Source organism: Pipistrellus hanaki (genome assembly GCF_964339955.1).
Source record: "Pipistrellus hanaki genome assembly, chromosome: 2".
Taxonomy (NCBI): Eukaryota; Metazoa; Chordata; class Mammalia; order Chiroptera; family Vespertilionidae; genus Pipistrellus; species Pipistrellus hanaki.
Genome location: NC_140504.1, coordinates 7,126,906 through 7,150,542, shown reverse-complemented (window position 1 = coordinate 7,150,542; position 23,637 = coordinate 7,126,906). Strand labels below are relative to the sequence as shown.

The 23,637-nt window shown below is 57.8% G+C and overlaps 2 protein-coding genes across 12 annotated transcripts in view; both read right to left on the bottom strand.

Moving 5' to 3' along the window:
• Positions 1-1,021: 1,021 nt before the first annotated feature.
• LRRC3 (leucine rich repeat containing 3) lies at positions 1,022-4,310 on the bottom strand. Its single transcript, XM_084871932.1, has 2 exons — positions 4,174-4,310; positions 1,022-3,330 (listed from the first exon to the last, which is right to left on the bottom strand). Exon 2 carries the CDS (start codon positions 3,185-3,187, stop codon positions 2,414-2,416), a length of 774 nt encoding a protein of 257 aa, XP_084728058.1. The 5' UTR covers positions 3,188-3,330; positions 4,174-4,310; the 3' UTR covers positions 1,022-2,413.
• A 4,973-nt stretch (positions 4,311-9,283) lies between these two features.
• The window catches only part of TRPM2 (transient receptor potential cation channel subfamily M member 2), a 56,832-nt gene continuing 42,478 nt past the window's right edge, over positions 9,284-23,637 (bottom strand). For 10 of the 11 annotated variants that reach the window (XM_084872077.1, XM_084872080.1, XM_084872073.1 and 7 more), the window contains 13 exons: positions 22,434-22,615; positions 22,087-22,219; positions 19,915-20,002; positions 19,395-19,482; positions 19,075-19,232; positions 18,294-18,370; positions 17,976-18,077; positions 17,010-17,096; positions 16,409-16,514; positions 15,542-15,643; positions 13,676-13,792; positions 13,168-13,269; positions 9,284-12,967 (listed from right to left, as the gene is read on the bottom strand). In XM_084872077.1, the coding sequence (XP_084728203.1) occupies positions 12,842-12,967; positions 13,168-13,269; positions 13,676-13,792; positions 15,542-15,643; positions 16,409-16,514; positions 17,010-17,096; positions 17,976-18,077; positions 18,294-18,370; positions 19,075-19,232; positions 19,395-19,482; positions 19,915-20,002; positions 22,087-22,219; positions 22,434-22,615 (1,468 nt within the window). In that variant the 3' untranslated portion in view covers positions 9,284-12,841. The remainder of the gene's footprint in view (positions 12,968-13,167; positions 13,270-13,675; positions 13,793-15,541; positions 15,644-16,408; positions 16,515-17,009; positions 17,097-17,975; positions 18,078-18,293; positions 18,371-19,074; positions 19,233-19,394; positions 19,483-19,914; positions 20,003-22,086; positions 22,220-22,433; positions 22,616-23,637) is intronic. The other variant, XM_084872083.1, reaches the window with a different exon arrangement.

The following is a 23,637-nucleotide window of genomic DNA, read 5'->3' as shown; positions in this document are numbered from 1 at the left end:
GATGGGGCCAAACACTGGACCCAATGGGGTGAGGTGGAGTGAGGAAGGCTGCGTCAGTCCAAGGGCCCAGAGGTCACCCAGGGGCCCATACCCAATATGGCAGCAAAGAGTGTGGGGGTGCAGGCAGGGCATCATCCTGGGGGTTCCTGGCAGGAGAGGAAGGAGGAGAAAAGAGAAGAGGAGGAGAAAGGAGAAGAGGGGAGGGCTGTGCCCTGAAACAGCTCGCAGGCACCGGGGCTGGGGCTCCGTGAGCAGGAAGGAGCTGGGGTCCTGGAGTTGAGGTCCTGGGGGTCTTCCTGGAGGGAGGTGTCCTCCCCTGGAGACTCCACGAGGGGCGAGGAGCCCCAAAAGGCTGGAGGTGGGCAGCCCCTGACGGCTCTCGAACCCCTTGAGTGCTCTAGGTCCTCGTCCACCTCCCCGCCCCCGCAGGGTCCATCCAAGGGAAGGTGGCCTCGGGCTGGGGGCCGGCAAAGGGTGGAGGGGGAAAGCACACCTACTTCCCATGCACCCCGGAAGAGCCACGTGTGGTGGCATCCAGGGTGGCTGATTTGGGGGGTAAGAGAACATGGGGTCCCTAGCAGCAAGGAAGGGCCCCCAAAGTGCTGAGGCTAGTGGCACCCATAGGACACGAGAGGCCTTGGCAGGACCCTGACACACCCCTCTGCCCCGGGGCCCGAGGTGCTCTCTTCCCCCGACCCAGGGGTCACAGCCATCAGGGAGGCCCTCAGGAGGTGAGCCCCTTGTGGGGTGGGGCCCTGTCCCCACCAGGGCACAGGGGATGGGTGGGGAAGGGGACCCAGATCGCCCAATGAGGCGATGTCCTGCTGGTCACAGCCTTTGTCACACGCGTGGACAGACTTCCTGGTTTGAGTTGTCACCGGGAAGGTGGGCAGGGCTGTGGGCTGGCGGCCTGTGGGGCAGCAGGTGGGCGTTGATGGCCGAGTCAGCCCTGCCTCCCTCGCCCGCCTGGCCCCTCTCTTTACCCTGCACCCCCCACCCTGCCCCCATGAACACAGGTACAGCGCCTCTCAGAGGGCCCTTGGTAATGCACTGTGACCAAGAAGTCACAGCCGTGTTGGGACGAGCCTTTTGGGTCTCTGGTGCACGGCTGGGTCCCCGGATCGGCATGTAAATTCAACCCCACATTCATGGCCCTCGGAACTTTCCAAGCACCCACCACCCGCCATCGTTCATCGCTTCGGAGCTTCTGCTCGATGAGGCTTCTGTCCTCCATACCTTCAGTTCACAGCGATTTATCCCTTTTTGCTTACCGCCCCGCCCCCCCAAAAAAATTGTTCAAAATAGTGTAAAATATAAACACTCATCAAAAGACAGTAACCTAAAAAGGGGGAAGATGAATCAGTCATACAGGTGGAGGTCACGTCTACCCGGGACGTGTAGCTGTATAAGAAAATCAAGCACTCACTGAGCTCTGAGAGTCCTGGCAGCAAAGGTGGAGAGAGAGGGGGGAGGAGAGAAAGGGAGGGAGGGAGGGAGGGAGGGAGGGAGGGAGGGAGGGAGAGAGAGAGAGAGAGAGAGAGAGAGAGAGAGAGAGAGAGAGAGGAGAACTTGTTGTTGGAGAAGAGGAGTCCCGTTGGTTGGCCTTGAAGCGTCACTCATCAGTCCTGTCCTCGGACAGGAGCTGCTGTGGTGTCGGTGAGTAGAAAAGCAAGGCACGGCGGCGACCAGTGGTGACGGCCTTCCCACCAGCCGGGCAGACGGCGGTGGGACTCGGGCGGGCCGAGCTTGTCTGTTCCTCTCTGTGGTGTTTTTGGTTTCAGGTTTGGGATTTTTTCCCCCCTCTCACTGGACTGAAATTTGGGTCCAAGTGTTAACTCTCACAACCATTCTGAGAATAAGCACGGCCGTTCCCTCCCTTCCCTCTCTAGAAAGCCTGGCCTCTCTCCTGTTCGGCTCCGGACAGACTCTGTGGTCCCGTGTGTTCAGGAGACACTAGGGGAGCAGAGGCGAGTCCGTCCCGCAGTGCAGGGTCACCTGTGCCTTCGACAGGCGAACCTGCACCCCAGACTCCACCGGGGCTATTCGTAGTCATGGACACAAGCCCTTCCTTCTCTGGCTGCGTTCACTCCCACGGGCGCCACACGGGAGAGGCTTGCGAGTGGAAGGGGCATCTTGGAGGCAGCCTGGTTTTGAGTCCCGACCGGAGGGTTTCCTGACTGTGTCATCACAGGCAAGTCAGTCCATCCTCTAAGTTTTTGTTTCCTCCTCCGTCAGCGGGTCCGAGGGGAGCGTTGCCTGGCTCAAGGGGCGTTGCGGTGACTCGGTGCAGCTGGAGGAAGTGTTTGGCCAGAGTGCACTGCACAGAAGCAGCTGTGACTACCACCTGGCCGGGGGAACGCCAGGAGCATGAGCCCGTCACCACCTGCCACAGGGTGATGGCACTCAGCGGGCACTAGGATGCGGGGCTGAGGGGGTCCTTGGACACGGGGGTGCTGGGCAGGGACTTGAGGTACTCCAGGTGCCTCCTGGCATCCTCCTGGTTCTGACGCACGTAGTACACGACGTAGGTGATCACCATGGCGAACCAGCCGAACATGGTGACCAGCATGGCCACGTCGGTGGTCTTGTGGTGGGTGCTGCAGAAGCTGACGCCGGCGTCCAGGGCCTGGATCAGCGGCTTCCCCACGTACTCCTCCTGCACGGAGGTGTGGCAGGCGATCTCGTCCACCGAGTCGGGGTCCAGCTTCAGCTCCCACAGGGCCTCCTGCAGGTCACACTCGCAGTGCAGGGGGTTGTGGGACAGGCGGATCTTGGCGCTGAGCTTGCCCAGGGCGTCCTTGGGGATCCTGCGGATGCGGTTGTGAGACAGGTCCAGCAGCCGCAGGCCGCCCGCCAGGCCCGAGAAGGCGGCGGGGCCGATGGTCTCGATGGCGTTCCGGGACAGGTCCAGCTCCCTCAGCTGGCTCAGGTGCTGGAAGGCTCCGTTGGGGACGCGGGCGATCTTGTTGGCGTCGAGCTTCAGGAACACGGCGTTGGCGGGGATGTCCTTGGGGATCTCCTGCAGGCCGCTCGCGCTACAGTGGACGGCCACGGCCCCGTCGCGGTCGGGGCACTGGCAGCTCTGCGGGCAGGAGGTGCCCAGGCGGAGGCAGAAGAGGAGGAGGAGGCAAGACCCTCCCATGGGGGCCGGCGCGGACCAGAGGCTCTGCTTGCCCGCGGGGCCCATCCTGACCGCACCTGGGGGCAGACGGCCCGCTCCTCTGGCCGGGGCTGTGGGCCTACATCCTTCCCCACTTCCCCGGGCGCTGCTTCCGATACGGACATAAACTCCTGGCCTCGCCTGCCGGGAATACGTGGTTTCTTCCGGTCCTAAAACAGAGGAGCAATCGGCATTGTCCACGGGGTTCAGCCGGCACCCAGGCACCCCTTGACTTGGAGAAGACACCACAGGCAAATGGAAGCCTCTGGCCAGTGTGTGTGTGTGTGTGTGTGTGTGTGAGTGTGGTGGGGGGGGGGGGTGGAGGGGAGTCTGTAACTTATTTCTGGGGACTCCCGCTGCCTCCAGAAGAGCAAGAGCAGGCTCTACTGACCCCTGGTTGGAGGAAGGGGGGGAGGCACCCATCAGCACGGTGGGACAACCCTGCCACCTAAACTGGACACACCCTCCAGACACCCAGGAACCAGGGGCCTGGACAGCACTGGGGGATGGCAGCCAGGGGTCCACCCCCTCCCTGCCCCTCAGGGTGGGAATGGGGAAGACTGAATGCAGAGCCGGAACCAACCTACAAACCACCCGGGAACCAGCGGTTCACCACTGCCGGCCAGGCTGCTGCAGAAGCTTAGCACTTTGCTAATTTTGACAACCCTTAAAAATCATCATAATACATAAAGCTCTCCTCTGCCCGCCCTAGCGGGAACAGCCACCAGGCCCCGGCCCCGGGGTGGGCGCCTTTCATTTCTGTTATGCTTGGGAAGGAAGGAAAGGGAGAAAAGAGAGCAGCCAAGCCCTGGGCGCGCGCTGCGCTGGGGCGTGGAGTGGCGGGGCCGCGCGGAGCCTTGGCTGGAGGGGCTCAGACCCCGGGGACCCCGGGACCCCGACACCCACGGGATCCCCAAGGACCCTGGGGACCCCCCAGGACCCTGGGAACCAACCCGGGCGAGAAATAGACAGGGATGCGGTGTCCACACTCCCGGGAGGGGCGGGGGCTTTACCTGCGCGGCCGCGAACGGAGGCTGCTCCGCGCGAGGATCTCCGTGGCCCGGAGCCCGGCCTGGCAGAGCCACACCCTGGCGTGGCGGGGACCCCGAGGCCGGCACCGGGGCTGCCGGGGCTCAGCCTGCACTTCGCGGGCGGGGCCTGGGGGCGGGGCCTCGGCGAGGAGGGGTGGGGCGGGGCCAGGACGACGCGGGAGCCTGAGTGGAGGGCGGAGCCTGGGGGCGGGACTAACGGGCCAGATGGGGCGGGGCCGTGGGCGCGGCCTGTGGGAAAGCGTGGGGCGGGGCTGGGTGGCTCTTCTGAGTGGGCGTGTCTCGGGCCTGTGGGCGGGGGGGCTGTGGGCGTGGCCCAAGGGTGGGCGGGTCCGTGAGCGCACAGAGCCCCGCCCCTCCCGGGTCCACCCAGCTGCGCGCGGTGGGCTTGGGGGCGCGGTAATCGCTCCTGGCGCTGACACCTGCAAGCAAGGGGCCTGCAGACCTCGGATCTGCGCGAAGCCCTTGGGGTGAGACCCTCTTGCGGTGCGTCCCTCGGCCCCAGAAGCTAGGGCTTGAGGTGGGGTCTCCACCCACCCTGAGTCCCCTCCTGCCCAGGACTCTCACTCCACTCCACCTTCTGTGTGTTAGGGACCGCGCACGTGGGCCTGGGAAAGGATAGGGCATGGGTAAGCGGCAGCATTTAAAAGCAGCTGCATTTAAAAGCAGCTTTATTGTGGGGTGGTTGGTATACAACTCCCACACATCTAAATTTGGTAAGTTCTGACATTTGTATATACTCGTGAAACCATCACCGTAATGCACTCAGTCCTTGCGCCAGTCCCACCCTTGGTACCCCCTCCCCTCCTGAGCCCGGTCCCAGGCCAGCACTGATGGGCCTGTGGCTGAAGTTTGCATTTCTTAAAATTTAATGTACATGGAATCACAGGTTTGTGCTTTTGGGGTCTAGATTTTTCCTTCAGTCGGCATGATTATGTGTTTATCAAGTTATTCCTTTTAGGGCTGACTAAGTCATTCACCCTATGAATGTTCCAGTTTGCTGTCTGTTTGCCTGTTCCTGGACATTGGGTTGTCTGTTACAAATAACGTGATCCAAACATTGTGTCCAACCCATGTTTGGAGAAATACTCATTTCTCTTGGGTAAACAGCTAGGAGAGGAATGGCTGGGTCACCTGTAGCTGTACGTTTAATTTGAAAGAAACTGACGGGATGATTGTACTACTTTACATTCCTGCCCACAGTGTGTGCTCACACACTCACCAGCACTTGGCATTTCCACCTTCTTAATTTTAGACACTCTACGAGGTGTGCAGTGGAATCTCCTTGTGGTTTGAATTTATACTTCCCCTGTGACTAATCATGGTGAGCTTCTTTTCATCTGTTTATTTGCCATCTAAGTATCTTCTTTAGGGAAGTTTTCTGTTCAGATTTCTTACACACCTTTAAATGGGTTGTTTTCTTTGAGTTTTGAGAATTCTTTATATACACTGGATATAAGTTCTTTATCAGATAAGTGATTTGTAAATATTTTCCTTGAGTCTATGGATTGTCTTCTCATTCTCTTAAAAGCTTTTCAAAGAGAAGGTTTTACTTTTTATGAAGTCCAGTTTAGCAATTTTTCTTATATGGATGGTGCTTTTTGTGTCATATGTAAGAAACCTTTGCCTAACTCAAAGTCACTAGGATTTTTATAGTGTAAGTTTTGCCTTCGGTTTTAATATCCAACTTGAATTAATTTTGATACATGATGTGAAATATGAGTCCAAGTTTATTTTTTGAAATATGAGTCCAAGCATATGGATATTCAGTGTTCCAGACTGTTTGTTGAAAAATTATTTCTCTACTGAATTACTTTTGTACTTTTGTTGAAAATCAGTGATTCATATCTGTATGAGTCTATTTCTGTATGCTCCATGTTCATTTGGTCTATTGGCCTATTTTTATGCAAATGTTCCAATTTGTATTCATAGCTGGATCTTTATAATAATTCTTGAAATCAGGAAGTATAAATTTTCAACTTTGTTCTTTCATAATATTTTTGGTCATCCAAGATGTATTTCTTCATCTCCCAACTTCTACTAAAAAAGCCTAGTAGGATTTTGTTGGGGATTGCATTGATTCTATAAGTCAATGTGAGAGAATTAACATCTTGACAATATTGAGTCTCCAATCCATGAACATGGTATATCCTTTCATTTATTTAGAGCTTCTTTTATTTCTTTCATCTGGGTTTTATAGTTTCTGGTTACAGATATTGCACATCTTTTGTCAGATTTATCTCTGATTATTTATTGATAATGGCATTTTTTTTGTTTCCATTTCTGGTTTTTAATTACTAATGTGTAGAAACAAAATGGATTTTGTATTCTAATCTTAACTTTGCTAAACTCATTTATTAGTTCTAGTAACATTTAAATAAACACTTCAGGATTTTCTATATATGCAATCATCTTCTCTGTCAATAAAAAGATTATGACTTCTTTCTCTCCTGTTTGGATGTGTTTTAAATTCCTTTTCATGCCCAATTGCACTGGCTTGAGACTCTAGTTTAATTCTGACCAGAAGCAAGAGGAGATCTCCTTGTTGCTGATATCAGGGGAAGAGCATTCAGTCTTTCACCATTAAAAACAATGTTGGCTGCAAGTTTCTTGTAACTATCTGTGTCCGTGTTAGGAAGTGTCCTTCTATTGCTAGTTTGCTGAGAGTTTCTATCAGAAATGCTTGTTGGACTTTGTGAAATGTTTTCTGCATTTATTGAAAGTCTTTTTTTATTCTGTTAATATTATGGATTATACTGATTGATTTTCAAGTGTTAAGTCAACCTTGTGTTCTTGGGATAAATCACAAGAAATCTTTGCCTACCTCAAATTCACATGGTGTAGTATCATTTTATATGTTGTTAAACTATTTAGTAGAGATGGAATTTCTGAGGTTATTTTTTACTTGATTGAATTTTGATAGTTTGTATTTCTTAAGGAATTGTCCATTTATCTAAATTGTTGAATTTATCAGCATAAAGTTGTTCATAATAGTCTGTTATTAATCTTTCAATGTAAAGTGATGTTACCTTTCTCAGTCCTGATATTTGTCACTTATGTCTTCACTCTTTTCTTTTACTTGTCAATCAAGAGAGAAATTTGTCAATTTTATGGATATTCCCAAAGAACCAGTTTTTTGTTTCATTGGTTGCTCTATGAGTTTTCCCTTTTTTTTTATTGACTTACACTATGATCGGTATGCTTTCTTTTGCTTACATTTGGTTTAAGTTTCTCTTCTTTTTCTGGGTTCTTAAGGTGGGAGCTAGGTCACTAATTTGAGGCCTTCTTCTTTGGTACAGGCTATAAATTTCCCTCAAAGTCCTCGATGTACCCCTGAAATTTTGATATGTTGTATTTCCTTTTTTAAAAAAAATATATTTTTATTGATTTCAGAGAGGAAAGGAGAGGGAGAGAGATTGAAACATCAATGATGAGAGAGAATCATTGATTGGCTGCCTCCTGCACACTCCCCACTGGGGATTGAGCCCGAAACCCAAGCATGTGCCCTTGGCTGGAATTGAACCCAGGACCCTTCAGTCTGAAGGCCAACACTCTATTCACTGAGCCAAGCCAGCTAGGATGGTATGTTGTATTTTCATATTTATTGGGTTAAAAATGTTTTCCAACTTGCCTTTTGATTTCTTTTCTTTTTGTGATCCATGGATTTAGAAGTATGTTATTTTGTTTTCAGACATGTGGGTATTTTCCAGAGTTTTTTCTGTTTTTTACTTATTAACTTAAATCTATTGCTGTCAGAGAACATACTCTGTATGTTTTGGACCCCTTTACATTTGTTGAGACTGGTTTTATGGTCCAGAATATGGCCTGTGTTAATCTGCTGATGGTATGATAGTCAATTGTTCTACATTATGACTGACTTTCTTCCCACTTGCTCTATTAATTAGAATGGGGTGTTGCAGTCTCTGACTTTGTAGATTTATCTGTTTCTCCTTGCAGTTCTGTTTTTTGTGTTGTTGTGGTATTTTTTTGGTTGTTGTTGCTTTATTTATGCATTTTGAAAGCCTATATTCAGATCAAGTCCTCTTGATTAAATGGTCACCTTGTCATTGTAAAGTGGCCTTTCTTATCCCCAGATTCTTTGTCCTGAACTCTGCTCTGACACTAACAGTCACCCCAGCTGTCTTTCCATTAGGTTCATATGGGCTGCCTTTTTCCATCCTGTGCTTTTAGCCTGAGTGTCTTATACATGGTTTCCTTTGGAATTTCCATGATATCAAGTGTTTTTTTTTAAATGTGTTTGTTAACTACAAAGGTGAGAATAATAACCACCTTACTCTGTGACCAAGGTCAAATCACCAGGAATAAGATCATGTAGCCTCTTGGTGCGATGGACTGAGACGGACTCCGCATCGCTTTGCTGGTGTTCTTGCCCCAGATGCACCATCTGCAATCTGAGCGCACCCCAGACACACTCCAGACACACAATCTGAGAGCACTCCAGACACACAGCGACCGAGGGACTGATCAGTTCGCATCAAGAATGAAGGAAGCAGTCGTAAAAGACAAGAAAGGCCTGAGTCACTGTTACGGATTGGAAAAGATGGAGGAGAAATAGCTAAATGTGGCGTGGGGCCCTCGAATAGACAGTGTTCGTGGAAAAATGAGGGACACTGGCTAAGGCTCCGGGTGTAGTGCTTCCCCGTTGACTGCTTCAAAGCTCATGTGAAGGATAATTGGGGCGGGTGGACTCCAGTCTGTCTGCCTCTCTCTCTGCCCCTTGGATCCTTGTCCTCTTTTCCTGACTTCCCCTGGATTGAGTATTTTTAGTCCATTTTCTCTCCTTAGTCTCCTGTCTGTAGCGGTCGCTGTGCCGTTTTCTGCTTTTGGAGAGAGTGTCCAGCATCCCAGTCCCTCCCCAGGCCCCCCTGGACCACGCCACCAGTGAGCGCCCTGCAGCCCACGCGCACCTTGGGGCTGGGCTGTGGTCTACGGTTTGTGTCCACGTGTGCAGGGACCCACAGACATTATTATTTCTGCCTTCCACAGCCAACCGCCTCTCAGAGATTAAAATACTGTCAGCCAGGAAGCTGCTGGTATACTATCTTCTGGCAAATAATGGAACATTTTAATAAAGTAAACAAGGTACATGGCGACCACCAAGAGAAGTACAGGACGGATGTGGGCGAGTGGGAGGGGCCGGACACTCAGAGCTCACACTGTGGGTTTCTGTTTATGGGAAATACAAGAGCAGGTCACACTCCGGGGTGGTGGAACTCGGGATGGGACTGGGGATAGGGATGGGGGTGGGGACTGGGGATAGGGATGGGGGTGGGGACTGGGGATAGGGATAGGGGTGGGGACAGGGGATAGGGATGGGGGTGGGGACAGGGGATAGGGATGGGGGTGGGGACAGGGGATAGGGATGGGGGTGGGGACAGGGGATAGGGATGGGGGTGGGGATAGGGTTGGGAATGGGGGTGGGGGGATGGGGATGGAGGGGCTCCTGGGGCGGGTGTTATGTATCTGGATCTGAGTGCTGCTTGTTAACATAAAAAAATCCATCAGTGGGTCACACAACCTGTGCAATGACGAACGTGTGCTCCTAACGTGTGGAGCAGGCGTGCCGCTCACCGGGGAGCCCCCCGTGGGAATGCCGTACACGTGGACGGGTGGACGGACCGGTCAGTTCCAGGTGCCCGAGGAAGGCTGTGCCGAGCGGTCTCCCGGCCCTCGGTTCTCAGCCTCCCTGACCAGTGATGATGTCAGAGGTCCACCGGAGGCTCTGGCTGCCGGCCAGGCCCGGGCCGCAGGCCCCGTGAGAGCCTCGCTCGCTGTCCATTCCGGGCCATGAGTCAGTGTTCCCAAACACGCCAGCACCCTTCCGATGCCGTCCTGGCCACGTGCTCTGCCCACCAGGCCACCCTTCTTACTGTAATTGGGCTCCGGGCTGATTATCTGGCTTATTTATCCGCCCGGAACCGGCCTCGTGGCCCCAGGGAGCGAGTGCAGCGCTGCGGCTGGTTAATTGCCTCCCCGTCAGGAGGCTGTTCTGCAGGATGAGGTCTGAGTCTTCTCTCCGGGAGGAGTGAGGAGCCGAGCGCGGGGCATCACCAGGGCCGGATGGAATCAGGCAGATGAACAAAACATCCGGGGAGCCCAGATCCTGCCCTCCCCACGCAGAGACCGAACAGTGGCCTGGGAGGCCCTCACTTGGGCCATGGCGTGTCCAGGGTGTGCTGGCTGCTCCCCCTCCCTGCCCTTCCACTGTGCCTGGCTCAGCCCTCTGGTGCCCAGCCTCCACACTGTTCCCACCTGCCCATGGGACCCTCAGACAGAAGCCCAGGCCTGCTGGGCACCGTGAGGCCAGCCAGCTCCCAGGCAGAGGCGGGGCAAGGGCAGCTGGCCGGGAGCCTACTTGTTGCCTGGGAAGCAGAAAGCCAGGGCCAGGGACCCTGCTGGCCCAGAGCCTTCGTGGAGGGACTGCCTTTGGCCAAGTTGCCCCCTGCAGCTTTGGCCACAGTGACCCCCACTACATTCCGAGGATTCCTAGATCTCTGAATTCCTGGATCTTCCAGAATTCCTGGTTCTCTCCTGCTCTTGAAAATCCAGACTGGAAACCCTAAGATAAGGCCAGCAAAGGTTCCCCTCCCAGGCTTCCCAAGAGCACAGGCCCCGAGCTGTCTCCCTGCCGGCACAGCCCCAGCCGCCCGCAGGTCCCTCAGAGCCACTGCCCCGTCCTGGCTGCTGTTCCCTGCAGAGCAGAGGGCTGCCCTCACCCCCTCCAGTACCGCTCCTGGGTGTCCAGGCCTGTCTTCTCTACTGGCTCTCCCTGTACACACTCACACACACACACTCATACACTCACACTCACACACACACACACACACACACACTCACACTCACACACATACACTCACACACACACACTCATACACTCACACTCACACATACACACACACTCACACTCATGCATTCATATAGATGCACTCCCACACACACTCATACATTCTCACATATACACTCACACACACACACATGCTCACACACACATACGCTCACACACATATATACACATACACATCTATACATGTATATGCACATATATTCACACATACTCACATACACACACTCATACACTCACACTCACACACATACACACACTCACACACACTCATACACTCACATGCATGCACTCCCACACACACTCATACACTCTCACACATACACTCACACACATACACTCATACACTCACATACACACACACACACGCTCATACACATATATGCATACATACATCCACATCTATACATGTATGCGTACATATATACACACACACTCACATATACACACACTCACACACACTTATACCTCACACACTCTCAAGATATATACACACACTCTTCCACACACATATACACATACACACATATACACAAACACACATGTATATGCATACTCACACATACATACACATATATACACACACATATACACTCACACATTTACTTACACACACTCCGTATACACACATACACATCTATACATGTACATGTACATGTGCTCACATGCACTCATACATACACTCACATGAGCTCACATATACACATATAGTCATACAAACACATATCCACATCTATATATGTACACACACATATACTCACACACACCCTCACACACATTCACAGACACACATATACATCCACATCTATACACGTACACACACAAACACACATCTACACACATACACAAATATGCACAATCAGACACACACACATACACTCACACAGCCCACAAACATGGGGAGACGCCACAGGAGAGGCCCTCGGGCCACGGGAAGCGTGGCCGTGGGCTGGTAGAGGTTTCAGTGGCCCACACACAGCTCCCGACCACTGCCCCTCTGGCACTTTATTAGCAGGAGGCACCGGAGAGCTGGCCGGGTGGCCGGGGACCGCCAGGTGGCTGGGGGCAGCGGACTTAAGGTCGGGTTTGACAACTTCCTGCTCCTGATGCTCCTGATGGCTGATGCTGATGGTCTGTGGCCCGCTGACACTAAACGGCATGCCCCATCCCCGCCCATGCTCCCTGGGCTCACAGGGAGGGACAGAGGGAGCGCGTGTGCAGGAGAGCTGGGTCCTGGGCCCCCACAGGCAGGGACCCTCTGCGTCTCTGGAGAAGGCCTGCGCTCACAGGCCTCCTGCCTCTGCTCAGCCCTGGCGGTGGCCCAGGCTGTAAACTGGGGTTCCCCCAGGGCCCGCCCCAGGCCAGCCGAGGGTCTGAGTCAGGCCCCGGTGGAGGCCATCTTGGACCCATGGGCTGAGGAGGCGGCCACGTGGGAACCCCAATGCTCCAGGGACACAGGCTTTGGGCTGATGTGCCTCCGGTGGAGGACCTGCTGCTCATGACAGCATTCCCAGAGACTCGACTCTGGCCCAAGGCCAAGGTTGTCAGGAGGCTCCAGCCCCTCAACCGGCTGCCTGCGGCTCAGGAGAGGCAGTGATGGCTGGCGGGGTCCCCGTGGCCACCACAGTCCTGAGGAGATGCCGGTGCGAGACTCCGGTTGGCTGAGGGGTGGCAGGTCCCCAAACCCCATCCTCCCCGAGGTCCACGGCTGTGGCCCCTGCAGCCTGATCTCCGAGGGGCTGGGGGCAGACTGGCCCTGGAGCCCCGGGCTCAGTAGTAGGCCCCGAACAGCACGGCCACCTTCTGCAGGATGGCCTTGTGGTTGGCGTACAGCGAGATGCGCTTGTCCACGACCTGCCATCGGACGGACATCCCGGGGTCGCCGGCGTGCAGGTGCTGCAAGGAAAGGACATCCTCACCCCGGAGCTGCCGCCAGCACCCAGACCCCAAACGCTGCCCTGACCCCCACCTCTGGGCCTCCGCTGGGCTGTTATCGCCCGGAGCAAAGACACCCACTTCGGCTGAAACCGGTGTGGCTCAGTGGATAGAGCGTCGGACTGAAAGGTCCGGGTTCGATTCCGGTCAAGGGCATGTACCTTGGTTGTGGGCACATCCCCAATGGGGGGTGTGCAAGAGGCAGCTGATCGATGATTCTCTCTCATCGATGTTTCTAACTCTCTATCCTTCTCTCTTCCTCTCTGTAAAAAATCAATAAAATATATTAAAAAAAAAAAAAAAAAAAAAAAGACACCCACTTCGGACACAACTCGGAAAAGGCCTGCAGAGCCCGAAAGCCCGCAGGCGAGGACAGAGCAGGCACCTCGTTCGGAGGGTTTATCCTGCAGATAACGGCCTGGGTTTGTCCCCTGGGACCTCGTGGTCCCAGTTCTGGATTGGGGACGTGTCGGATTGAGCTAAATTCAGGGGACAGTATCCCTTAAAGGTATACAAACCGGCCTCCCCCAGTGCAAGCCTGGGAGCTCCGGAAGGACCACATGTCAGGGTCCCCAGCAGCTCCGGCCCTGGCCCAGGAGCCCAGGAGCCCCCTCCCTACAGGCCCCGCCCCCCTCCCCCTCCTGGGAGCCTGCGGCCCGAGCCCCATACAGAGTTCAGCCTCTTCAGCTCCACATCGCTCTGGTCTGGGAAGTGGACGCTGATGGCCACCGTCTCGATCCAGGCATTGTCCGTGTTCCGAGGGTCGTCCACGTAGCCTTTGTACACCTGAGGGGGGCAGCACAGGGTGAGCCAGACCCCCCCAACCGACCCCGAGCCTGCCGGCTTCCTCCAGAACAAGGGCCTCCCTGTCCCGAGCTCGGCCGGCCCTGGGACGCTCTGAGCAGCGCTGCACGGCACCCGGGTCCCTGGCCTGGCTCCCCGCTGCCTGTCCAGCGGCTGCCACCCCAGCCTTCAGCCTTGACCAGCACCCTGAGGCGGCCCACGGGCTCACCCATGTCCCTCCTGGCCTCTGGCCTGACATCAGGACCCACTGGACTGTCCACGGAGGGATTGAAAAATGACCGTGGGCCTTGAAAATATCACAGTAAACCGGACACCGGAGACCACACGCTGTGTGCTCCACATAACATTAATGTCCTGAACAGGCAAATGCAGAGACAGAACACACATGGGGTGGCCAGGGGCAGGGGGGAGGGAAGGAAGTGACCGCTGATGGGGTGCAGGGGCTCTTTTCGGGGTGATAGAAATATTCTGATTTAGAGGTGATGGTCTCACAGCGCAGTCAATGTACTAGATGCCACAGAACGGTTCGCTTTAAAATGGCTCATTTTATGCTGTTTGGATATCACCTGGACAAATAAACGAATTATTTTTGCCCAGTAAGGAAACGGGAGATGGCAGGGTCCCAGAGGGATAAGGACCAGCTGGGGGCAGGTCAGAGCCGGCCTGACATGCACAGAAACAGGACCCGAGACAACTTAGGTGCCACCTAGAGAACTGTTTAAGCAAAGCATGGCACAAAATATATAAAATCTGCAAGACACTATACAGTCGTGAAAAACAAGCCCTACAAATACAAACCTACAGCTATGAGCATCGCCAGTGAAGTGAAGTAGCATGGTACAGAGAATGAGGCCCGCGGCCCGTTCTTATTGAAGAAGTGTGTGTATGTGTGTGCGCTCCCATGTGGACAGAGAGCCGGAGACAGAGCCCGCACGGTGGACCTCGAAGCCACCTCTACCCTCACACGCCCAGGTGCCACCGGGGGCATGAGAAGCAAGCAGGTGTCTGTGCCCTGTGGCACAGGGTGTGTGAGGGTAGCCGGCTTTGATGTTCACCGGTGACCGGGCTGCATTTCGGATGCTGTAGCAAACACATGTTTCTTTTGTAATTAAGAAAGGATTCAGCCCTAGCCGGTTTGGCTCAGTGGCTAGAGCGTCAGCCTGTGGACTAAAGGGTCCCAGGTTCGATTCTGGTCAAGGGCGCATGGGTTGCAGGCTCCATCCCCAGTAGGAGGCATGAAGTAGGCAGCCGGTCAATGATTCTCTCTCATCATTGATGTTTCTCTCTCTCTCCCCCTCCCTCTCCCTTCCCCTCTGAAATCAATAAAAATATATTTAAGAAATAAAATTTTAAAAAAAGGATTCAATAAGGCAAATAGGCCTGACGTGTGAGGACTCAGTCTCACGTTCTTGATGGGGCTTGGCGAGCACCCCCAGCCCTTCTGCCCTGGGAGGCACAGGTGCTGAGGGCCCCCTGGGAGCCAGCTGTGCTCCGGGCCGGGGTGAGTGTGGGAAGGAGAGGCCTACAACAGCCTGGCCCCACTGACTTAGAGAAGAAATGGGGACAGAGAGGGAAGGCGAGGAGGCCCCCAGCCACAGCCACGGCCCCTGGTCCCAGCTCCTTCCTCCAGGAGCGGGGAGACGTGGGCCAGAGCAGGTCCCCTGTCCCCCTTGCTCCCCCTGCAGCCTCACCGCCAGCGCCGCGGGGCCCGGGACACAGAGCGCCACCTACCTCGGTGCCCTGCAGCAGCAGGCTCTCGAAGGAAGGCCAGAACTCTCTCTGGAGGACCTGCTTCAGCTTCCGGGGCAGCATCTCTCCGGGTTCCCGGGAGCCCTGAGCAGAGAGGGAGGCAAGGCTCGTCCACAGGCCATCCGGGGGCCCACCTCCGCTGGCCACCCGCCCGGCATGGGCCGCCAGCCAGACCCCCGGAGCCGCAGGCCGACAGCGCCTGGCAGTCTGACTGTCTCGGGGCCAGAGTGACATTGCCCAGAGCCCACTGCCCACGTCAGCCGGCTCCACAGCAGGGCTGTGAGGCCAAAGGCACAGCCTGGGAGGAGTGCCCGCCGGACTCTGGTGGCTCTCGGCTCCCCGTGAGGTCGCCAGTGCCCTGACCTCCACCCCCTGGCCGCCATCGGGAGGGCTGTGTTTTTATTGTTTGTTTGCATTCCCCAGACCCCATCTCTCACCTCTGTGCCCCCCCTGGGCTCCCGGCCACTCAGCCACTCCGGAGGCCACCTGTCCATGGACACGGCCCCTTCCTGCCCCCACCCACCTAGGGGACCCTGCTTGTTCATCACTGCCCCTCACGGCCATGTCCATTCCGCCTCGGACTCCGGGGGCCAGTGCAGGCTCAGCAGACACCCCTCCGTGCCCGGTGCTCAGAGCCACACTCCCTCACGTGGGAGCCACGGGGTTTGGGGTGCAGGGCGAGAGCTGCCCAGCGCCCTGGAATCGATTCCAAAGACCTGCAGCACCACCCAGTCCCCAGCTTTGTCATTAGGAGCCAGGGACAGGGACAGGGTCCAGGACTGCCGGGCAGAGGGTGGGCGGATGAATGGAGGACGAGTGACGGGGGCACGGGGGCCGTTGGTGGCTCACCCCTGGCAAGGCCCAGTGCTCTGCCAGGACGTGCTTCACCACCAGCACCTCCAGCACTTTCTTGATGCTCCTCCGGCAAATGGCTCCGTCCTGGTTTCTCCTCCACCTGCAGAGGGACCGGCTCACACCTGCCCTCCCAGGCTCTGTGCCAGGCCCCCAGCACCGCAGCCCCCACCCTCAGCCTCCCCAGGGCCCAGCCCTGTGTCCTCCCTGAGGACCTGCTCCCGTCCGGCACCATCAGGGTGTCTCCCCATCCCGTGGCCGCTGGAGGACTAGCACGGCCAGCCTTGGGAGAATATTTCTTAGGGACCCGGCTGGGCCACATCTTGCCTATTTTTGGTTCATCCGTGGCCATGGGTCCTAGCTGTCTTGTCCCTCCTCCCACAGGCCTCTAAGGGAGGGGACCCACAGGTAGTGAGGGGAGCTCTGTTGGGAAGGGAACGGGCCTGGGCCTGCCCTGTATTTCGAGGTGCGCCATGCTGTGAGGCTGCCACCAAGTACCCAAAGGGAGTTGTCCTCGGGGCTCTCTGGGCGGATGGGGAGGGCCCTGGAAGTGAGTCCCTCACGGGCGAGTGGGTGACCTTGTCCCTGGCGGACTCACCGAGTGACCACGGGCTGCAGCGTGTGGTTGGGTCCGAAGCAGCAGAGGGCCCCGCGCCCGCGCAGCCCTGTGCGGCCCATGGGGTTCCTGGGTGGAGAGGGGCCTGCTCAGCCTGCCGCCGGGAGGACCAGCCCGTGGGGACCCCGAGGGGTGAGGCGGGGGCTTCAGGGTGCCATGGGGTCGGTTGGAAAAGAAAAGGGTGCCCTGAGGAGCCAAGGTCTGGCCCCCCTGCAGATGCATCGGGTGTCAAAGGGGCCTTCCTGTGGCCGAGGGCGCGGGACTGACCCATCGTGCCAGCCACACGTGTGAGGGGGGCAGCGGGGGTCCGGGCCAGGCTCCAGGGGCGTCCAGAGGCTGTGCCACAGACCAGGAAGGGGTCACCAGCGTGGACCCCGCCGGGGAGACCTGGCCCCAGCACGTGGCTTGTCCCTGCTCCCCGAGCCCAGGACCCTGACACAGAGACCAAGCGTCCCCACTGGGCAGGCCCGACTCCTCCACCCTGCCCGGTCCTCTCGGAAAGAACTGGGTGGGTTCGTGTGAATCTACCACTAAAACAGGAGGAGAAGCCCATCACCCAGGTCTGACCGCTGTCCCAGTCCATGCGGCCAGCTTGTCCTCCGGATCCCGGCACACCTTTTCCAGAACATTCCGCAGAGGCCGCCGCCACTGCCTCCTCCCTCAGGGCCTTGCTCCGCTGCTCCCTGGGGTTCCCACATCCCCAGCCACCTGTCGTCCTCCTCGGACTCTGACGGCCCCCAGCCGGCCCCTCCCTCCCCCTCAGCCCCAGGCAGGAGGCCCTCCCTCCCCCTCAGCCCCAGCCAGGAGGCCCTTCCTCCCAGGAGCCGGGCAGGCACACGCCAGCCTTCACCGAGGGGCTGCCTCGTCGCCGGAGAGGAAAGCTGGCCCCAGCAGGAACGCCCCCAAGGCCCGGTGCGCGGGCCCTGTGGGGGGGCAGGCCGCACTCACAGCGGAAACCCGTCCTGAACGGCGTAGCTGCCGTGGAAGCTGCGGCGGTCCGTGGGCCCGTCCAGGGCGTTGTAGGTGATCCCGGCCAGAGGGTCCAGGGCGCTGGGGAGGACGGGGGAGCAGTCAGGCCCGGTCAGAGAGGGCGAGAAGGGAGGGCAGGGCGCGGGGTGAGCACACCTGAGAGGCCCTCCCAGCCTGTCCCAGCCTCTGGGGAGGGCAAAGGGGCCGTCCAGGCAGGCAGCAGGCCCTCGCCCTGGGGGGTTCCCGCCCTCCGGCCCTGGGTGTGAGGGGTGGGGGAGAGGAGGAGCACACACTCACTTTCCCACGGGGTCCACCAAGTCCTTGTCCTTCCTCTCGGCCGAGTAGAAGGGCGGGTCGTAGATGAGAAACTCTGTCTGCACAGAACAGGGGTCTGTCTCAGACCGTCCCCCCGTCCAAAGCTCAGGCCCAGGCACCCAGAGGACTGGGCACGGCCCGGGACCTGAGACTGTGCCAGGCGCCCGCAGCAGCTCTGAGCTGGGCAGACCTGAGAGTCTTGCCATTCAGGACCCAGGCCCAGGGCTGGAGACAGAACTGGTGTCTAGGGGAGGCTTCCCAGGTCGGGAGGGGTCTGGGCTGGACCTGAGAGATGAGGAATCCGACTGGCAGGGCTGGAGAGAAGACAATGGAGGTACCAACCCGGAATGTTCCGGGAGGGCCAGGGGCAAAGCCTGCGGGCTGGGGTGGATGCCATGACCCATGCCTCCCTCTCGTTCCCTCTCTCAGATGCTCCCGCTCGCCTGGCGCCCGGGAAAGGGGGCACTGGCCATGCCCTGGGGACAGGGGACCCGGCCACGTGGGGCGACCAGAGGTGAGGGGCGGTCAGCTCTCTGTGCATCAGAGGCTCATGGGGCTCCCCAGGCTCCCGTCCCAGCTCTGCCACCTCCCGCTGTGTGGACCTGAGCCTCGGGGGCCGCATCTGTCCAGCATGCCCCTGTGACGCTGCGTGGGCCACCCCACCGGGTGCCCGGCCATGTCAGCGGGTTCAAGCCGGACAGCTCCTCCCAGCACCGGCCCCCGAGCCCGGGGGGAAATGGGGTGCAGCCAGGACAGCACTCACCTCCCAGGGCACCTTCTCGTTGGGCACCGGGAAACGCACGATGGGGGAGTTGGGGTAGAGCAGGTGCCGGGCGTTGATGTGGTGGGTGTCGCCCAGGTCCTCCGCCTTCTGCCTGCCGTCCAGCTCTGGGTCCTGCCCCTCCGAGGCCCCCTGGGAGGCTGGGGACAGCCACAGGAGCGTGGGCAAAGCTGGCCCGGCTCGGGCATCTGGCCCTCAGGCGGGGGCACCCTTCCCAGTCCTTCCTCCAGGCCCACAGGAGCCCTGCCCGGTGCCTCTCCTCCCCACGGTCCCCGGACTCAGAGCAACAGCCACCCACTCACCCAGGGCGGGGGCGCCCTCGTCCGAACCAAAGCCGCTGTCCCGCAGGGTCCTCACGACCCAGTGCAGCGCTCTGGCTGTCTGGGCCACCTGCAAGGGGGTCCCACACGGCATCGGTCAGCGCCTGCCCGCCTGCCCAGGCCACCCCTGTGGCTGCCGCTCCCCGGGCGGCCAGGAAGCCAGCAGAGCTCTGCCAGGAGGGCTGCGGCAGCCAGGGCTGGGGCGACCCCCACAGCCCCCCAGGTCGGGGGATAGGCCAGAGGAGGCCGGAGGAGGGGAGAGTTTACGCCTCAGACCAGCCCCTACGTGGTGCCTCGCAGTGCCGTGTGCTGGAGCCCCGCCAGGGGGCTCGGGCGGAGTTTTCCAGAGGGAAAAGAAGGCGCTCTTCCCATGAGGAACAGGTGCCCCACATTCCCACCTCCTCCTGGTGGTTCCCAGGTGCTCATTCTCCAACCAGCCAGGCCCCACAGCCAGGCCCGTCGGATCTGAGCCCCAGAAACACAGGCTCGGCCCAAAACCCACCTGCTTCTCCAGGGAGGCCAGTCTCTGCTCCATGGAGCCCGAACCCTTCAGCCGGTCCATCTCCAGCAGGTCCACCATGGTGTCCACCCTGCAAGAGTGCACAGCGGAGCCTGGCGGGCCTGCCGGGGCTGGGCGGTGAGGCGGCTCGGGGCCAGCTTGCCGATGGCGGCCTCCAAGTCCACAGCTCAAGTGTCTTCCTCTTAATGTTTATAGTACATGCTCTTTGGGGGGGGGGGGGGGCATGGGCTTGTTTTCTCCTGGACAGGCCAGCGGGCTGTTCCCATGACATTTCAGGGAGTCGGTTACAAGCCTGGCGCTCAGAGGATGACTCTTCGCTTGAGGTCATCCTGCGACCTCTCCATGCCCTGGCCTGGGCCCACCTGCCGTCGAGGATCAAGGCAGCTGAGTGTTGGGGCACCAGGTGCTCGTATATCAGGCAGCCAGCATGGGCATCGGGCGCCGGGACGAGGTACGGGCAGTTGAGTACCAGACCCTGGAGGGCTGGGGCTGGGAGGCAGCTGCTGGAGCTCAGGGGCATGGGGCCTGGAGTCTGGGGAGACAGGGGCTCGGGAGTGCACAGTCAGAGGCCGGTCCGGGCCCGAGGTGGCAGAGCAGGGCCCGCAGGACATGTTCCTGTATAGACTGCTTGGTGCCCAAGGAGGGAGACTCTTAGCCAGCGGATGCCCTAGGCTCCCCCCAGCACCCCCCTGCCCACAGAGCATCCTGGCAGGAGACGCAGGTGTGAGGTGCACCCGTGACCGAGCCCCTCCCCGAAGCCATGAGCTCCAGAACCTAAGGCACACGCAACAAAGCTGCCGGGGTCTGCAGGAAGGCCGTGCTGTCATTTGGGGAACAGTTGCTTGAGCTTTGTCTTATTTAGCTACAGTGTGGGCATCTCACCCAGCGTAGTCCGGCTGTGTGTATGGGTGAGATAATTCCACAGCTCAGTCCACCAGACTCTGGCTGTTTATGGCCAGAGGTCTTCCCTTCCTGTCTCTTCTTCATGAACACGGGCAACCCTTTCAGTGACGCTGCACCCTGAGCTGGGCTGCAGCCCGCGGTGAGGGAAAGGGGAGATAATGACCTCACTGAGGGCCCTTGCTATGTGTTGCTTCATTTCCGAAAAGCCACGTGATTGCTCGGCACCCTGTCCCCGGCCAGCCTGGCTGCTGAGGGGAAAGCGACCATGTGCAATTGGCTGGCTATGACTCAGCCCCTATGACAAGCAGGAACTGTCCCCGTCACCAAGGAGCGCCCTGAGGGGCAGGCTCAGCCTGGGTGCCATGCTGCCTCTGGGCCCGGAATCCCTCGCCCGACGCAGGGAGAGGAGACGCCCATGTAGGGGCACCATCACTCCTGCGCTACGGTGACAGAAAGCCACACACAGCCAGCGTGTGCTGGCGTGTCTCTAGCCCAGGGAGTGCTCACGCTTCACACATGCTCCCATGTTCTAGAAGGGACTCCAGGCAATGGATACTGTCACTGTCGCCATTTCACAGATGAGCTGAGGATGGAGAAAGGCAGGTGCCTGTCTCTTAGGAGAGGTGGGTGTTGGTGGGGGTGGGGGGTGCATGCTCCCCAGGAAGCCCTCTCTACGGCCTGCAGGAACCTCGGTGCCAGGCCAGGAGCTGCCATGACTACATGTCCCCATGCCCCCTCCTCCTGGCCCACAGTGACACACACACACAAGACCAAGCTCTTCCACGTCTGTGTCCCTGGCAGCCAGGCCCTCTGCTGCCCACAGGGCTGAGGGGCGGGGTGGAGAGAGGGAGGGAGAGACCTCTCCCCCAACACGGACCTGGCACCCTGGAAGCAAGTGGGGTGGGAAGAGCTGAGCAGGAACTGAGCATGTGCTGAGCCCCAGCCCCATGGCAGCTGAGGCATAGCCGAGTGCAGGCGTGCTCACTGTCCACCCTCCCGTCCTCCAGCTGGCCTCCTGCAGGCCCACCTGCCCCTCCTCCAGCCTACCCCACCCCAGCCTTTCAGGGTCAGCCCCACCCACAGCACATGGCCTTCCCAAGACCCAGAGGGAGGACTGTGGGTCAGCTGGAGGACACAGGTCCAGAGCTGGTAGAGTTGCTCTGGCCATGGCACGGAGGGTTCCCGTCCCAGGTGACCACTGAGGAGGGCCATGTGCCTGGCATGTCTCCGAACCGAATGGCCCCTCCTTACCTGCTGCTAATGTCTTGGATCTTCTGCTCCGTCCTCTGCTTCTGCTGGTACTGCTGGTTCTGCAGGTAGTTCTCCTTCAGGTAGATCTCCCAGGAGAGGAGCGCGGCCTCCTCGTTCTTCTCCAGCTTGTTCTCTGCGTGGGGAGGACGCATGAAGGGCCCGGCCCATGCCCAGGCCCCCCTGAGGTCCTGCCCCTGAGCCGCGCCCACCCCCGAGGGGCCTGCTGGGAGCTCCCTGCCCTGCACCGTCTGCGTTCTTCCCAAGCTTCTAGGACTCTAGAAGGAATCGCCAGAGCCACCCCGAGCCCACAGGTGGCCAGCGCTCCCGGAGAGCGGAGGGCGGCTCACTGAGCTGCTTGTGCCGCTTGGCGGGGATCTTGAGGATGACCCTCTTGATGAAGAGATGCAGGTGGCTGAGCAGGATGAAGGGGGGCGGGGCCGGGGGCCGGCCCTGGTACTCCTCGATCAGGTCGTGGCGCTGGAACTTCCAGATCTGGTCCGTGTGCTCCTGCACCTGCTGGAACGTGTAGCTGGCGGGAGGCAAGGGGCACGCCGGTTACAGAGAATGGCCAGACGCAGTGCAACGAGGCAGGAACAGGCACCCCCCCATCTCACTGCCCCGGGGGCCGCTGACGGCCCAGGACCAGACACACACCCACCCAGAGGGTGACTCTGGGGGCAGAGAAAGACAGCCGAGCAGCCGGACGCAGAATCCCGAGCTGCCTGCGAGGCAGGGGTAAGGAAAGAATGCTGGTGATAAAAGAAAGCAGGCATCGTGGGAGATGGACCCTGTCTTGGTGTTGAACTCTAAAAGGAGTCTATTGGGGCCCTGGCCTGTTTGGCTCAGTGGATAGAGCATCGGCCTGTGAACTGAGGGGTCCCGGGTTTGATTCCGGTCAAGGGCACATGCCTGGGTTGCAGGCTCGGTCCCCAGTGGGGGGTGTGCAGGAGGCAGCTAATCAGTGATTCTCTCTCATCATTGATGTTTCTCTCTCTCTCTTCCTCTCTGAAATCAATAAAAAATATTTTTAAAAAATAAAAATAAAAGGAGTCTATCGGTTCAATCCAACAAACAGAAGCGGCAGTATCTGCAACAGGAAGGCACGTTTGCTCAGAAAAGCACTTGCGCCCTAGTTAGTTTGGTGCCATGGACAGAGCATCAGTCTGTGGACTGAAGGGTCCCAGGTTCCATTCTGGCCAGTGCACGTGCCTGGGTTGTGGGCTCGATCCCCAGTAGGGTGCATGCAGGAGGCAGCCGATCAATGATTCTTTCTCATCATTGATGTTTCTATCTCTCTCTCCCTCTCCCTTCCTCTCTGAAATCAATTATATATGCATGTGTGTGTGTGTGTGTGTGTGTGTGTGTGTGTGTATATATATATATATATATATATATATATATATATATATATATAATTTTTTTTTTAAGCACTTGCTTTCCTTGCTATGGGACAGAGCCCCTTCGGCCTCTGTATCAGAGTCCAGCACATGTTCAGGGTGTGTCCCAGCAAACCAGAAAGTGACAACCTCAGCAACCTGGCTGATAAGGGAA